At 33.9% G+C, this 18,272-nt stretch overlaps 1 protein-coding gene across 2 annotated transcripts; it reads left to right on the forward strand.

Annotated features, from left to right (window-relative positions):
- The first annotated feature begins 1,312 nt into the window (after nt 1-1,312).
- LOC138715399 (zinc finger protein 883-like) lies at nt 1,313-17,446 on the forward strand. 2 transcript variants are annotated; one of them, XM_069848268.1, is made up of 5 exons: nt 1,313-2,303; nt 4,475-4,569; nt 4,685-4,819; nt 8,248-8,327; nt 9,544-10,659. In XM_069848268.1, the coding sequence occupies exons 1-5, from the start codon at nt 2,270-2,272 to the stop codon at nt 10,508-10,510; spliced, it is 1,311 nt and encodes a 436-aa protein (XP_069704369.1). In that variant the 5' UTR covers nt 1,313-2,269; the 3' UTR covers nt 10,511-10,659. The 2 variants fall into 2 exon arrangements, with proteins under 2 accessions (XP_069704369.1, XP_069704364.1); XM_069848263.1 differs by lacking the exon at nt 9,544-10,659 and adding an exon at nt 15,872-17,446 and having other exon boundaries at nt 1,323-2,303.
- Nucleotides 17,447-18,272: the final 826 nt, after the last annotated feature.

Here is an 18,272-nt window from a genome sequence, read left to right on the forward strand (position 1 = left end):
ACTTACCTTTCGAACCTATCTAGCATGGATTTCACTGTTTTTGTTATAATCCAGTTTTTACATCCGTACATTATTATATTACGAGTTTTATACAGTGTGATTCTTGAGTTCCAACCAGTTCCTCTGTCTTTCATTATTGGTAATATGGAGTAATATACCATATTAGCATTTGATAGTCTACACTGTATTTCTGTCATTTCCTCATTCCTGTTTGTTAGGGTTATCCCTAAATATTTGAATTTTTCTACCACGTTTGTTTATTTCGAATTCTAATAGTTTCTGTTTTATCAACATTTCTCTTTGATTGAATTAAGATTTTTGTTTTGGTAGCGTTTATGGATAGCCCTATTTCTTTCCCTACTACTTCCAGGGTCTCCGTTGCTTCATTGATACCGTAGTTTGTATTTTACTATACAGAGTTAGTTAAAAGTCTCGCACCACCAAAATAACTTTTGAAGCATGTGGTTCAGTGACATGAAACTTGGTATGTGGGGATAACCATATACTAAGAACTCACTAATGGTATTACCGAGTTTTTTCTACTTCCGGTTTAACCGGATGTAACTCCAACTCTCTTATTTTAAATGTAACACCCAAAATATTTTTTTTATTTTTGAATAAAGCTCATTAAGAGCTTTTCAAAAATTACCCACACTTGATACTTCTGTACAAATTCAGTGTTGCTAAGTTGCTAAATAAAAATGGAAGTGGTGCAAGATATTCCTAAAGCCTGGTTAAATCATTCCTTAAATGGTTTCTGTGATCGAGTTACACATTGTAAAGCAGCTGAGGGCTACCAATTTGAACTCATAATTTAGAAGGTGAGCTAGCTTTGTTTTGTTTTTTTGTTAAGGAAGGAGTATATTATTATTTTAATATTCAATACACTTTTCTGTTTTCTTGACTTAGCAACTCGGTAATACCATTATTGAGTTCTTAGCATATGATTATCCTCACATACCAAGTTTCATATCACTGAACCGTATGCTTCAAAAGTTATTTAGGTGGTGCGTTTATTATTTTAATATTCAATACACTTTTCTGTTTCCTAGACTTAGTAATACTGAATTTGTACAGAAGTATCAAGTGTGGGTCATTTTTGAAAAGCTCTTAATGAGTACTATTCAAAAATAAAATAATATATTGGGTGTTCCATTTAAAATAAGAGAGTTGGAGTTACTTCCGGTTAAACCGGAAGTAGAAAAATCTCGGTAATACCATTATTCAGTTCTTAGTATATGGTTATCCTCACATACCATGTTTCATGTCACTGAACCGTATGCTTCAAAAGTTATATAGGTGGTGCTGGACTTTTAACTAACCCTGTATATTAATATTATTGTGCTGAATGAACACTCTTCTATTTTGTATAATAAACTGAACTATGCCCAAGCACGAGCTCCTGCTCTTTCGGGCTGTAATACCTAATGTAGTGTAAACCTGGTGTATTAAATACATTAATTTGAATTTGGAAAAGAAAATTGGTTGAGGGAAAACTCCAGAAAAAACTCCAACCAGGATTTGAACTCGGGCCCGCTTGTTTCACAGTCAGATGCGCCTGACCATTGCTCCACAGCAGTGGACCGTGGTTGTCCTTTCTCATATTTATCATGCTCTCAGTCCTGAGCTTTATGTATGTTTGTGAATTTAAATGTTATTATAGTCACATTTAAATTCATTAATATGTCACATCAACGGACGTGTATACGTCATCAAACATCGTAAGATGAAGATTGCATTTAAGTATGTTGTACTGATTTTGGAAATACTGACCACAAACTCTCTCTGTGACCAAAAATTAAATTGAAAGTAAACAAAATTCAGAACATCAGGAAGTATTGGTCAATGACTATAAATCCATGGGGTTTCAGTCAGAAGTTCTAGAAGTAGTCAATGAACTGTGATGTAATCCAGGACGAGCTACATACTTTTTTCTGAATCCCAAATGTAATCGATAGTTTTTAGCTGTACTTTAGGACATGGTAAATCATCCTCTGAAATCCACAATTCTAGAACTTTATAGTCTAGACCTGCAAAATCATAATTTATTACACCAAGCTAAACATTTATCTCGAACTGTGTTGCAACATGAAAAGTCATATAACTAGAGCTTCTGACTACTAATTTAGTTTAATAAATTTCTGTCATGTGTCACCTTCTGTAGCAGATAATTTAATGCTTGAACAATTATTAGAAAATCTTGTTTTATTTGATTTCAGGTTTGTGACACTGCTGTTATTGGTACCAAGAACGTCCTATTGATTAGAGGATGATAGTACATTTAAGGACAATTGTTATATTTGGTTTGTACTTTCATGATTTTCCATTAATAATACTATTATTGACTGTATGTAGGTATAAGTCCACCGCTGTGGAGTAACGGTTAGTGCATCTGACCGTGAAACGAGCGAGCCAGGTTCAAATCCTGGTTGCGGTTTTTTCGAGGTTGTCCCTCAACCAATTGAAGCAGAACTGCTGGGTAACTTTCGGCGTTGAACCTCGGACTCATTTCGCCATAATTAATTCACGTATCATCATCCAGACAATAACCCTGGTTAAGTTCACAGTGCAGCATGCTGTACTTGTACAAGAACACGGCTGTTTGGCTATCCAATCATTCACAGAATAGGAGTGGCAAGCACAATAAGCCTCAGGCTGCAGTGCAAGCCTTCATGTCCCTCCTCCGTACATGAAAAAAAAAGTAGGTCTATAAAAATTGAGATGCGGCCTTTAACTCGCGTTTCTATTTTCGTTTTGTATACAGTATTTTTTTTATTTATTAATTTTTTTTTGCAGTGTCCCTGTAGTAGGTACAGTGGAATGTTGGACAAAATAAATTGAATACAAATAGAAAAACAAAGATTTTTAATTAGAACAAAACAAAGAACTATAGGTACAATAATAATTTAACTAGGTACCAGTAAGGGTTAACACTTGAAAACAATACAATCTTAAAAAGTAGCAATTATTATGCTTTTCTCTTATTACTCTCTCTAAAACTCTAGCCTTTGCCTATTAGTTTAGTTTAGAGATAGTTCATGAACATGTCTGGCTGAGGGGGGGGGGGGACTTTCGAGACTTCTTCATAAAGAACAGTCCTCATGTGCTATATTATATTATTAAAATGTGAGTAATGCTCTTGACCATCATAGTTCACCGATGCAGATATAATGATAAATTTGATATTTTAAAAGTTTGGGTTCCGACTCACTGCAAATGGATCAAACCTGTTTTATATGAAAATTATGTGTATAATCTACTTGGCTAATTGTCTTTACCTGATCTGATGTTTGTTAGCTAATTGTAAATGAAAGGCATTAGAAGCTCTTCGTTTAAACTTCTCTGTCTTTAGTCTGTTAAATAGTGTGATGATATATTGAGTGTTATATTGTGTTAGATTGTAGCCGATATTTATACCTACCAATGTGATATAACTGTGCTTAAGTAATTTTTAAACTGAAATACAAGAGTTATTTGTGATGTATTCAGGATAATAATACATTGATAACGAGACGCCAGGGTAAAATTATTTCTAACACTACAGATTTGTTATTAATTAAAATAATGGTTAAAATTTATACTTTTTTTTTTTAATATTCCAGACTGTTGTTCTGGTCTTGGCATAATAAAATGACTCGTGATACTTTGACTTTTTATCTAGACCTCTAGGGATTACAAAATGACTCGTAATCTGATGCTGCATTTTGGAGTCGGTTCGAATCTCATCGTTGTTAAATAATTGATGAACAATGTAATTTTAGAACGAATGTTGGAAGAGAGCCTTACACAATATTTTGTATAAATTTCATCTGTTGACTCAAGTTCGTAGTCTTAAAGAATTAATTGTTTAAAAATATTTTCTTGTATCTATAAAATATACTCAGCAGTCCCTACAGATGCTGTGTGTAGATACTTGATAGCGTCCCACCCAGGGTTTAATAATCTGCCTCCTAATCAATTCTAAATGTATGTTTATGTTTGATTAATTTTTTGAAACAATAGAAACCGTAGTTAAATGGACTATCATTGAAACATTTATTGAAAATACAACAGGCAGTAATTACAACACAAATCACATTTTATAACGAATATAAATTATGGTTTTGTAGGCCTACATTTCCAGGTCATTTGGTTTCTTTTGTACAGACTATAAAATTTTTCCTTTGTCAGAAGAGAGCCAATTGTTGATCCGTAGGTTTGTAAAATGAGACTCTACTACACCCCAACTCTGGCTACTAGCAACAGGCATCTATAATGAACACCGATCAAAATACCCCTCATTTCTCGTGTTGAACAACAACTGAATAGTGGACTTCATGTTGTCAGCAAACAGCTGGATACATTAAGAAGATTGATAAATTATGGTTAATTGTGGAAATCGATGATACCTAATAGTCTACCGATATTGCTTGTAAGGTGGTACGGTATATCATGATGAACAGAAACATATGTAAATTTGAGGTTTTATTTTCAGTTGTCATGGATGTGATTAAAACAGAATCTGAACTCGATCCATTGGCTTCAGTATGTGAAAACATTATTGCAGAAGAGGAAAAACCATCATCTATGGCAAGTGATTGTGTCTGTTTTATTCCATAGTACATACAGTGGCGTACTTCTTTTTAAAATTCAGAGACTAATTTGCTACGAAACTAATATTTGTTTTTCATATTTGATAACACAGGTGGGGAATTTCTTGGAAGTGAATGTGGGTGGCATTAAAGTAGAACTCCCTGAACCGAGCTTTGATGGAGTATCAGACATCAAATGTGAAGATGAAGATTCTGATTCATTTCTTAGGGTGAAATATGAAGTTGAGGTGAGTTATGTTGACAGTAGAATTGACAGCTTTAATTTAGGAAATAAAAAAAAGGATTTTAAACAAAAATCAAGGAAGATGTATGCGAAATTCCCAGGGATATAGTAGCATATATTGATTATTTATTGTTTTAGATATGAAGTTGTTGCCATTCTTAGCTCTATTCTAGACATTCAACGTTATAAAATACATTTACAGAACTTGTATGTTAGGCCTCCATAATATATATTTGCAGGATAAGTGTATTGAAACCATTCATATTACCCTAGGAAAACCTAAAGCATTGTTGATATCACTCTTATTTAAGAGATGATTTGGCAGCCCGAAGTAATTTTGTGATTTTTATTCCTCAAGATAAATTCTCTGCATGACTGATTGAAGCTGAGAAAGACTTGTAGTTCAGCATTTATCAAGCCCACACAACACTTATTTCTTACATCTGATCACTTAAACTTCATCAAAGGGAACACACCTTCAACATAGAATGTAGCATTAGAATGTGGCGTACTGAACAGAGAACCAATATTACGTTTGAATTATTTGAAACATTTGTTATATTCCAGCATGCCAACTTCAGAGACAGTGACTAGGTCTAGTTTTGTGAAAATATTTCTTTACATCGTGCAAACACACAAACATTATAAAAATAAGTCTGCATATGGACCTATTAGATCCCATGTTGAAAATAATTATATTGCTGTGAAAAAACGTAATTAACCCTCAAATTACGGAAGACTTATTTTAACGTAAAAAACGTAAGAATATAGGAAGGATTTAAGTTCTGGCAACTCTAGTTGGAAGCATGCTTTCTCGTGCTTGAATTTGTATACTTGTCGAATAGATAATAAGGCTCTTCCAGATAGTTACATAGCACTCTTATCTTACTTCTTAATGTATAACTTACCATTTATGTGTGAAATCCTATGCATTTATTTACAACTAGCCGTACCCGTGCGCTCCGCTGCACCCGTTAGAAATAAATATAAAGTAATTACATAATTAAAATTGGACATTTGATCCAGGGAACATTCGTGTTTGATAGAAGGGTAAATTGTTTATTATGTTACTTAATTTAAATTGTATTAAAAAAATTAAAATGCGATCATTTTGATCAGAGACCACTCATTTGGTCATAAAAATTATTTTAGGAAATACAGGAAATGAATGTACAGAATAGCCTATCAAGTTTTCTGTGCATAAGAAGCTATTTTAATCTTCCCTGTCCTCGATTCACTCGGAAGTTACTGTAATAACATTATAGCATTATGTCCATCTAGAGAAACTACACTTTCCAACGGTGAATTAATAATTAATTATACAAATCGGTTAATTTAGCTTCCGATATTACTTCATACAAACACAGAAACATTCTCTGTAGGCCATGTTTCATAGCTTTCGATTGTTGTTGTCCAAGGCCCCTTATAGACGAAATCATTTGTTTTTTATTTCATTACCCGCCTTAGATGGCGTTGTTACTGTAATTTTGATACTCATTTATCTCATTAAATATCAGTCCTATCAAAATTTTGTAAAGAATAAAACTTATCGGAAATTAATTTTAATGAAACGTTTGTTATGTAATATTTTTCGTGAAAATTAATAAAAAGGGAGATATTTCGATTTATTTAATTCAAACCCCCTTATAACCCCCCTTTTAAATAAAATATTTTGAATGCCATATAGCCTGAATTCTAAGTTACAACGAACTTAATTTATATTCCAATTTTCATATAAATCGGTTCAGCCATTATCGCGTGAAAAGGTAACAAACATCCAGACAGACAGACAGACATATAAACAAAAATTTCAAAAAAGCGATATTCGGTTTCAGGGCGGTTAATTATATATGTTAGGACCAATTATTTTTGGAAAATCGAAAATTACCAGAAAAATTTCGGCTATAGATTTATTATTAGTATAGATAAGCTTAGGCTTATGATAAAATACATTTATTATTTTTGTCTTTTGCGAAAAGGGACATGCAAGATGATTATTTGGATCTATGATGCAGACGATAAGATACTACAGAATATTCTTGATCTCCTGTCACATAGTTATACTGGTTATACTCGACTGTTGAGTCGCAGAATTTGGTGCTGTCTGTATCTGAATTTGGTGCTGTCAGTCACAGACATCAGCCTGTCACCAAGGTAGCTACCGGTAACCAAAGTAACAAAAAAGTACCTCTTTTTTAAGCAATTGTAATGAAAGTAACGAATTTAAAAGCCTCAGATGATCGTGAGTAACGAAAGTAAGCATTTTGTTCTTCAGTTATTTATTCTTGGCTAAGGTGGAGCTGACAAAAATGTTGTCGTTGTTTTCTAATGCCAGGCGTTTGACAATAAAGTCATTTGATCTCTTGCACTCCAGTATTTTTGAAAGATATTATCATGACCAGCCACTGAAGCACAGATTTTGAGGTGTTCCGAATCCATTTCTTGATTTGAGTTGCACAATGGACAGTTAGGGGACTGATATATTCCAATTCTATGCAGGTGTTTGGCCAAACAATCATGGCCTGTTGCCAATCTAAATGCAGCTACAGACGATTTTCGTGGTAACTCGGGAATTAACTGTGGATTTTGATGCAGACAGTTCCATTTTTTTTCCATTTTTTTTTTTTTTTTTTTTTTTTTGATGCAGAGAGTTCCTCCATTGTGGAGGGTACCTAATATTAATTGTCTCTAAAGACAATTGTTTCAGTATTTCAGTGTTTACTTCTGATTTCAGTATTTCTTCTGTAAAATTTAGATTATTTCTATATTTAACAGAGTTAAAGGGTTTAGTTTAATTTGTAAGTTTTCTTTTAAATTCGGGATATTGATTTTCTGTTTTAATTCTTGAACCATGGATATGAAACTTTTTTGAGTTTTCAATCTACAAAGAGGCCTGTATGAATGCCAATTGTTTCCTGGTAGTCTGATAAGTTTTTCATATTGAATCAGTGCTTTTTCTTCTATTGTCATTTTGATGCTGTTAATATTAGTGAGGAATCTCATAGAAATGTTATTGGAAGAAAAAGTTGAGTTAAAGATCAGAGAGCATAAGAAACAAGTTAAGACGACAGATGACTGAAATGTGCTTAATGTTTCTTAATCGTACTTACAGTGATTATTAAATTGTGGTAACTAAGAAGTAACTAATTTTTGTTTCACATTTTCGATAGACACCCCGATCTAATCTTGCCCAAACCTTGACATATCCCTATCCCAGATGCTATAATCTTCTTTTTCCATTTGTACTGGCCTTTCATTCGTTTTTTTTTTTCATTTTTCAAAAGTTGCCTCCACTGTTATTTCTATTATGACGAAGTCTCTGTGTTGGTGATGTAGAGTCATTAATGGTGGACCCTAATTTACCATTTACAATTTGCCTTGTCTCCACTAGTTCATTGTTATATTTACTTTATACGATATTTTCTTCTATAGGAAGAGCAATATAATGTGGAAAGTGTGAAGGAGGAGCTAATTCCAGATGTGACTGCAAAGGAAGACAGTGTGACTGGCATGTGAGTATAGCAATTTCTCAACAATATCTTCATCCTTTTCTTTTGTTTCTTTGTCTGTGAAATGAAATTTCAATGATTCTTTCTCTGGAGAAAAAACTGATCTTCATTTCTCTTATTAGATAAAGTATTACGAAGTTCCAAAAAATAGCGATTTAGAGATTTGTGAATATATGCGTTTTGTCACTCCTGAAACCGAAAATAGGTTTTTGATATAATATGGAGGATGTGTTGCTCACGTCCTGGTGTTCGTCGTCCTTGTGGGTGATACTGTAAGACTACTTTTGTATCCTGTTTGGTGTCATTCTGGATATATATTGGAGCCATCTTCCTCGATATGAAGATAATTTGTCTGCATATGGAGTTCTCCTAAAATATCTTCGTTTCTTCGATGGTCGAGGAAAGTACCATTATTATTATTATTATTATTATTATTATTATTATTATTATTATTATTATTATTATTATTATTATTATCACATCATTATCATTAATGGTATCTTTTTTTATTACCAGTATCATTATTGTTGGCGTCATCGTCATTATTATTATTATTATTATTATTATTATTATTATTATCATCATTACCATTTTTTTCGTTACCATTATCATTATTGTTATCGTCGACGTCATCGTCATTATTATTATTATTATTATTATTACTATTACCTATTATTATTATCATTATCATTATCATTACTGGTATCTTTTTTTATTACCAGTATCATTATTGTTGACGTCATCGTCATTATTATTATTATTATTATTATTATTATTATTATTATTATTATTATCTTTTTCGTTACCATTATCATTATTGTTATCTTCGACGTCATCGCCATTATTATTATTATTATTATTATTATTATTATTATTATTATTATTATTATTATTGCAATGAATAAACAGGGACTGGATGATCTAATTGTTTAAGAATAAGGTTGACTCCTGGACAGTACTGTGTTAAGTCTGAAATTATTGGATATTTTATTCATACTATAGACAATCAGCTATGATATTAATAACTTTCGCATCGCCAACATTAAAACAATAGACATGATGAACAGCTGACAGTATGAGTTGTACTTAACGAAAACTAATTTCTATAAAATTAAAACACATAACCTTGCATGGGAATCATATTTCTTGTTTCCTATCTCATTGTGCTAACTGTGATGTTGGCATTCAGTATTGTGACAAGAAATCTTTGGATTTACAGGCCCGTGCAGCCACATTGCCCTGACGAGAAAGTACAAGAAAATGCTGACATTAGTAAGCCTCGAAATCTTAAACAAGACGAACGTACAAATGTATGTGCGAATTCTTTTGTATGTAACCTTTGTGGAAAGAGTTTTGGAAAAAGATTTAATCTCAAAATGCATGAATTAACGCATACAGGTGAAAAACCTTACAAATGCAAAATTTGTGGTAAGAGTTTTGGATGCCGCCAAAATCTTCGAGATCACACATTACTCCATAGGAACGAAAAGCCATTGAAATGTGACATTTGTGGGAAGAGTTTTGCACTGCGTCAGTCCCTGAAAGTACACATGTTAACACACACGGGCGAAAAAGCTTTCAAATGTAACGTTTGCGACAAGAGTTTTACACGCAGTTGCCATCTTCAAAGACACGAATCAACGCACAACACCGACAAACCTTTCAAATGTGACATTTGTGATAAGAGTTTCGCTCGTCCAGAATACCTCCGTCATCATGTAGTAACTCACTCATCCGAAAAGCCTTTCAAATGCAACTTATGTGATAAAAGTTTTGCCCAAGCACATTACCTTCGAACACACTCGTTCTCTCACACAGGTGAGGATCACTACAAATGCAACATCTGTTTGAAGACTTTTACAAGAGTTAGTCAGTTGCGTGTACACATATCTAAACACACAGGTGATAAACTGTACAAGTGCCCCTCTTGCAGTAAGAGTTTTTCACATAGAAAGCATCTTAAAGAACATGCATTGTTGCACTCACCAGACAAGAGTTATAAATGCAAGTTTTGTGATAAGAGTTTTGCTCAAATTGTTCGCCTTCGTAGACACACAAAAACTCACACAAATGAGAAACATTACAAATGCAGTCATTGTGATAAAAGTTTTGCTCTACCAGATTACCTTCGAAAACATGTATCAACACACAACAGGGATGTGACTCAAAATGCAAAATTTATGTGAACTGATTAGGCCTTTTTTGTTTTAATTTTTAAAAGTAACTTCGAAATATATTTGTAGGGATACCTTTGCTATAAATAGTTTGTAATTGTAATATATTGTTGTTTTCTAATGCCAGGCATTTGACAATAAAGTCATTTGATCTCTTGCACTCCAATATTTTTCAAAGATATTGTCATGACCAGCCACTGTTATTGTAATATGAGAGCATGCATCGTATGTGTTATCTATTGTGTGTTTATTTTAGAAAAAATTTCTTCAATGATATACTTCAGTAGTCCTTGAAAAAGTTTTTCAATTGAACCATCATTGGCATGGACTTGAGATATATCATCATTGCACCTCCAAAATCCGCTATGTGTTTCTAAAAAGATTTTGCAGAACAAAGAAAGAAGCATTGTCACTTTTAATTTCCTTGATTTTCAAAGCTATTTTCGATATACTATCATCATTTTGCTTGTAATTGCACCGAAAGTAACTTTGAAAATTAAGATAATTAAAAGTGGCAATTGTTTTTCTTTATTTGCAAATCTTTTTGAAGAGACATAAAGGATTTTGGAAGCGCAGTGATATGTAACATAACGGTGCTAAGAACGCCATTATCATGATTATTTCATTCTTGTAAAATCTCGTGTTGCGTAGATCCTTACCTTATGTCATATCTGTAACAAGAAATTCAAAAATAAAAGTAAAATAGAGATTGATATGAATCTCACGTACACGGAAATTCCTTCAAATATAATGTTGAAGGTAAACTTTGAGTGAAATTTAGAAATCCGAAACTATTCACCCAATTCCTTTGAAATTTTAACCATACATTCTTATAAATTACAATAAAAAAAACTGACTGAATTTGAAATCCCTTTGCTAAGAAGCTTCTGAGTTAACAAATAATTTATATCTTTTTCTAATTAAGATAGTCCCTTCACATGCCATGAAGGCACTTGGGAGGCATGGAGGTAGAGCACGATGCTTTCTTTACCTCGGCAGTAGAATGAGTTGGTGTGGTTGACATCACACTCCGATTTTTTCTAATTACATCACAAAGAAATCCCTCGTGTTATAATTTTTTTTGTAATGTATTAATTTTTTTTGTGAAGATATTCCCCATGAATAGTTTTCAAATTTTGTATTAATTTTTTTATGTATCTGAATTAGTTTGGCATGTAGAAAATTGTTTGTGATTTTTCAAAATTGAATTAAAGTAATCGCAATATATAATTAAATACCTGAAATGTCTTTAATGTCAGAATCTTTAATCACTTATGGAATAAAAGTGTACCTCAGGTTTAAAAATATAAATTTAGGCCTACAGGAATATGCAAAGCCCGGCACCGTGGCGTCGTGGTTTAAGGCATCCTGGTTAGGACTCGCGTTACTAAATGCGCGGTGTTCCGAGTCCTCATGAGGGAAGAAATTTTCTCATGAAATTTCGGCCAGTGTATGGGACCGGTGCCCACCCAGCATCGTGATGCACTTGGGGAGCTGTGATAGGTAGCGAAATCCGGTTGCGAATGCTAGCTATAACAGCTGGGGGATCATCGTGCTAATCACACGATACCTCCATTCTAGTTGGATGGTCGACCACCTCTGCTTCAGCATGTAGGCGTGAGGCCAGCAGCCGGCTGGTCGGTTTTGGACCTTCATGGGCTGTAGCGCCACGGATTATTATTATAATATGCGAAAAACAAAAAAAGTGTGAATATTGTAACCCATAAAAGATGGAAATTTTAGTACGCTTCTAGCATTGAAATGTAAAAAATCGGGAAAGATCGGACACTTATTTTATATACCTATCTCACTTTCTCTTAAGTTGATGTATGTCGTTAATATCTTTATGCTATCTATGTCAATTAACTCGACCACCAGAGGATGACTATTTTCATTTATTACCTCGTCAATTTTCCATTAACTCAGTCTATTGTAATATGTTGTCATTAGTGAGTAAAAAGTGGATGTGAAACAAAAATGAATAGTATTGGTGAATAAAAATGTAAATCCATTCTTATTCGTTCATACTGATATCGGATCATCTCTGAATCAAATGAACAAATAATTTAAATGAAGCTATTCTTCTAAACGAGATTTCGCATCTCTCTTATTAAGAGTTTTTTCTGTGAGCACTGTGTGTCATTTTATTTGCTTCTTATTTTGAACACTTTCTCGTTTCCCGTAATTTATTAACCTCTCTATGAATTGTACTACTACCTGGAACTCAATCACGTGGGAATTCTCATGAAATAGTCTCCTGGCTGCATGATGTATGGACAGTAGCGGCTGGTGGTCAAAATAATGAGTGTGCTACAATTTCTATATTGGCCTACTGCATACACTTATATGTATTTATCTTAATTTGAGACTCGCCTAGTGACGAAATATGAAGTCCATACGACGTTCCTTCCTACTGCAGAACTTATCAATTACCCTGGTGTTAAAGCCTTCAACTTGGATATCATACTCTTTTCTATTGACAGTGTTACTTCACAGAATGGATCCTGTGAATTGTTGGAGGCTATGTACCGTAACAATTGAACAGCTCCATCTATATTCCGGAAAGCAGGTGTTCCGTATAGAACTCAAAGTTGTGTCTTTAACACTCTTTTGTTCAATACAGTATAGCTGTTGACAGCAACTTCAAGTTCGCGTTCAGGAAAATTAGGCTATCCAAAAATTGCCAGAAAATTTGCCGTTTAACAATTTTGTTGCATCTAGATAGCTTAAAGACTGGAAACGGTGAGTAGTTTTCTGAATTATACAGTCACATACTTCCTTGGCTTCAGTTTTCTGGGATTCCATTCTCCGTCGCTTGCTGACTGATTCAGGATAACCTCAAAAACCAGGTAGACGGCAGCAGCAGTCGGACACTTGAATTACCAAATAGGCCTACATTGTAAATAGTTCCGAGTTCTTCCACAAACAAGCATTCTCTTGTTACGCTTTACTTTTGCAATCTCCAAGCTGTGTTGTGCTGAAGCTGACTACAGCACTTCCCCGCGTAAAAATAGCCAATCAGGACAGTGATTTCAGCTTCGCACATGCGCATTAATTGTCTACATTCTCATTTAGAGTTTTGAGAAGCACATTGTACCCCCTGAGGCACCAAAGAGCTAAGAGCGAAGACTAAACACTCTATAACGCGTCATGAACATAACCACGGAAAATTGTCAAATGGCAGATCAGATACTATGGTGGTATTGCAAATACATTATTTGAGCAAAAATTATCATTGTGCTGTAGCACTGTAGCATATAAGGACGGGCCGCCCCAGTGTATGGATATACAAATCATAAACGCTCGTTGCGGAGTAAAATAATTAGACTTACTTTACCACTTCAGCTTTCATAGCAGACTGCAAATCAGTTAAGTGGAGTCTGTACACCGAATTTTTACAAGAAAAATTAAATTTTGGTTTTTATCGTTTTTTTTTTCTGTAATGTATAAAATAATAACATGATTTTATTCTTTCTAATTGTCAGCTTTCAGCCCTATCTTCAGCAAAAATATTGTAGTAATTCTTAATGCAAAAAATGTTATCAATGAAATTCTTTTTGCAAACTGCTCAGTGAAATTTTAAATTTATTTAGCTGATTCTATACATAAAAGTATGTTACATATGCCTTATTTTTTTCTACATTTATATCTTTTATCACTTCTGAGAAAAGTACTCCCATAATTGAGGAATTTAACATTGCAAGCATTGCATTCGAAACTTTGACACCATTTTTTTGCTTTTTCTTATTTTTGTGACATTTGTGCACTTTTCTCAGAAAATATTGTACCGAGAAGGCTGAAATTAATATACAATATCAATGTGATGGCATTTTACACAGTAGGTTCAAAAATTAAGATTATTTCAATCTTCAACAAAAATAAAAAAGGAATTTGTAGTAGGTACTAATTCTTAACGCAAAAAATGTTATCGATGAATTTTTTTGCCAACCGCTCAGTGGAATTTTCAATTTATTTAATCAGTTGTATACATAAAGGTTTTCTTTTTTTTTTTTTTTACAATTATGCCACATTTACAATCTGTCTACAAATGACAATAAGTAAATATTATAAAAGAATATGACATGAGAGGAAATGTTATCCCATGACAACACTCCAAAAGAAAAATAACAATGTTTTAAATAGCTGTAGTAAAAGTGAATGGAAGGTCAAGAGCATTGGTCCTTTTAAGTCTTCTTATTGTTTGACTATTATCCAGAAAATTTAATGCATGATGATTCGGATGTTGATTTAATCGGTGCAGGTATTTTTTGCTGAACTTAGAGATCTCGTCTTTTACAGTTGAAATGTTAAGATCATGATGAATGACATCATTACGTACATACCATGGTGCAGTGACAATGGAACGTAAAGTTTTGGACTGATACCTCTGCAGTATTTCAATGTTTGAGTTGCTAGCAGATCCCCACAGTTGGATGCCGTATGTCCAGATTGGTTTTAGTATGACTTTATAAACAAGAAGTTTAATTTCTAATGACAGTTTTGATTTAGGTCCCAATAACCAATAGAGTTTTTATGTTTTAAAATTTAATTCTTTACGTTTAGTTTCAATATGTTTTCGCCATGTTAAGCGGCGATCTAAATGCATACCGAAATATCTAACATCGTCTGCTTCAGGAAGTTCTTTGTTGTACAGTTTTACAGGAGGACAATTTTCAGTTCTGGTTCCGAAAGTAACATGAACTGATTTGTTTTCATATATAAAGGTATGTCACATATGTCCTATTTTTTCTACATTTGTATCTTTTATAACTTCTGAGAAAAGTACTCCCAAAATTGAGGAATTTAGCATTGTAAGATATAGAAGTACAGTCTCCCCTTAAGAAACACTTTCGTTCAGTCTATAGTTTAGTATGATAATGCATACCATACTTCATCTTTGGATGTTATCATAGGATCTTGTAATACCCTTCACGTTGACCAATGACAAGCTATCCGATCATTGAAGTCTGTCTGCTGACTGGTTCATAGATGTTTTAGTGACCCAGTAATAATACTTACTTACTTACTGGCTTTTAAGGAACCCGGAGGTTCATTGCCGCCCTCACATAAGTCCACCATTGGTCCCTATCCTGAGCAAGATTAAGCCATTCTCTATCATCATATCCCACCTCCCTCAAATCCATTTTAATATTATCTTCCCATCTAAGTCTCGGCCTCACTAAAGGTCTTTTTCCCTCCAGCCTCCCAATTAACATTCTATATGCATTTCTGGATTCGCCCAGAATAATAATAATAATAATAATAATAATATCAGTGTTAGAAGGGATTTATAAAACAGCATTGCTTATAATGTCTCACGCAGATGGTGAAGTCAGTCATCAGGGTTATATAAGGATGTCTTTGAATTTACAGACCTATGCAGCCATATTGCCATGGAGACGCGACAGTCCAGGAAAGTGACGACAGCGAGATATTGTCACAACACAAAGACTCGTCTCTTTTTACAGAAATGGATAAGGATCATACATACCTCGATTGCGGCAAAAGCATTACCAAGATACAAAATCATAAACAAAAGAGACGCACTGGCTTGAGTGGGAAAATTTTCAAATGTAATATTTGCAACAAGAATTTCTCACGAAAGCAGACACTTACATCACATGCGTTAATACACACAGGCGAGAAACATTTCAAATGCGATGTGTGTGAGAAAAGTTTTAGACAAAGACAGGCTCTTATTGCTCACACTTTAACACACACAGGCGAGAAACAGTTCAAATGCAAACTTTGTGATAAGAGTTTCACACAACGGCCAACTCTGTTAACACACATGTTAACGCATACTGGCGAAAAGCCTTACAAATGTAACATTTGTGGCAGGGGTTTTGCACAGCATTCCCATCTTCGATCACACGAATCGACACACAAAAACGAAAAAAACTTTAAATGTGGTATTTGTGGTAAGGGCTTTGCATTACGTCCGTACCTCCGAAGACATGCAATTACCCACGCTCCTGACAAGCCCTTCAAATGCAAGTTTTGTGATAAAACTTTTCGTTTTCTGCATAATCTTCGACATCACATTTTAACTCATACAGGCGAGAAGATTTATAAATGCGATATTTGTGAGAAAAGTTTCCCGCAAGAGCAGTCGCTCATAGCTCACACGTTGACACACACGAGCGGGAAGAATTTCAAGTGCGACATTTGTGACAAGACTTTCGCATTACCTCAGTACGTGGAGAACCACATCGCAAATCACACGCGTGACAAAACTTTCAAATGCAACTCGTGTGATAAGACTTTCGGATATCGACACCATCTTCGGGATCACATATTAACTCATACGGGTGAGAAGCAGCATAAATGCAACATTTGTGAGAAGAAATTTATTCAGAGTTCTCAACTTCGAACACACGAATTGACGCATAGAAGTGAGAAAAAATACAAGTGCTCTTATTGTGATAAAAGTTTCGTACTGCGGACATACCTTCAGAGACACATATCACGGCACGAAAAAATAAAATCATAAAATGCACCATTTGTATGAGTTGTTTCTCTTTTGTCAATGTCAGTAAGCTAATTTGGTGAGAAGATCAACACAAGATCAATCAAGTATCACATTAATGCAAAGGTATAGACATATATTTATTCCTACGTTACATTATTATTATTATTATTATTATTATTATTATTATTATTATTATTATTATTATTATTATTATCATCATCATCATCAATATTTTATTATTTTTAAGTAACATTTCACAGACTGTGACTTCAACAGTTTCAATAGATCAAAGTAAAATTGAGTGACATATTTATTATGTCTTCTTCTCAGCTGTGGCCCATATAAGTTTTGTTGAAGAATCTTCTTGTATTCAACAATACAGCTTTAGCATGAATTAGTATAATGCAGAATGTGTCATTGCAACCGTATGTATTACTCTCGCAGACAAAGAAATAACTTGTGACAGCTCTGTAATATATATTATCTTTGTCTTCCCTTCCATCCACTCTCTGGATCCCTCAGCCAATACATCACTCACCTTTTTGACACACCACAGGAAGTGAACACAACGTTTCTACATGGAGCTTTCCCTCAGTTGTTATTGATTGTAATAGTATCAAGTGTATAATTTGTGCAAATTTTGTATAGATTCAGTTTAGTTGTGGTTTAACTGTAATAAATTAGTACAGTTTCATTATGTTGTTGTTGTTTCAATGCCGTGCATCTAGCAATGAGGCCATTAGCATTTGTGCTCTCGAATACTTCTGGGTTACAGTGTCTTCTGCAGATAGTGCATTGCAGGTCTTCAAGTGGCTCTCGTTCATCTCCTCTTGACTGTTGCACAGGGGACATAATGGTGAATTCAGAATTTGTAGTTCATGTAATTGGCTTGCCAAGCAATCGTGTCCTGTAAGCAGCCTGAAGGCTGCAACTGCAGTTTTCCGTGGTACTTGTGGGATTACTTCTGGGTTCAAGATTAGGGTGTTCCATTTTTTTGTTTTCGGCATGTATTTTTGTTTCCTGAATATGAAGGTGTGAAAATTTAGAATTGATCAGACGCTTTACTGAAGTCATTGGCAGATTTGTCGTTTTCATTTGCTGTATTGTTGTGCCTTTCTTGGCAGTTTCATTATAATTAGTTTTAATTTGTAGCCCAACATATTCATATTGTAACATTGTTGCAATCTGGACAACATCGTATAAGAAGCAGTGTGAGTACTGAAGAAAAGCAGACGAAAGTAACACAAATAGGAAGGGATTCCCTCTGGCTATCATAAGATTAAATAATTTAGACTAGGTTTG

The sequence above is a fragment of the Periplaneta americana genome, chromosome 2 (assembly GCF_040183065.1).
Source record: "Periplaneta americana isolate PAMFEO1 chromosome 2, P.americana_PAMFEO1_priV1, whole genome shotgun sequence".
Lineage (NCBI taxonomy): Eukaryota > Metazoa > Arthropoda > Insecta > Blattodea > Blattidae > Periplaneta > Periplaneta americana.

Excerpts from the sequence above, each read along its gene's own strand:
- LOC138715399 (XM_069848263.1), top strand. The coding sequence starts at position 2,270 with ATGATAGTACATTTAAGGACAATTGTTATATTTG. Across the intron at positions 2,304-4,474 it reads AAGGACAATTGTTATATTTG|TTGTCATGGATGTGATTAAA; the intron begins GTTTGTACTTTC and ends TTTTATTTTCAG. Across the intron at positions 4,820-8,247 it reads GGGTGAAATATGAAGTTGAG|GAAGAGCAATATAATGTGGA; the intron begins GTGAGTTATGTT and ends TTTCTTCTATAG.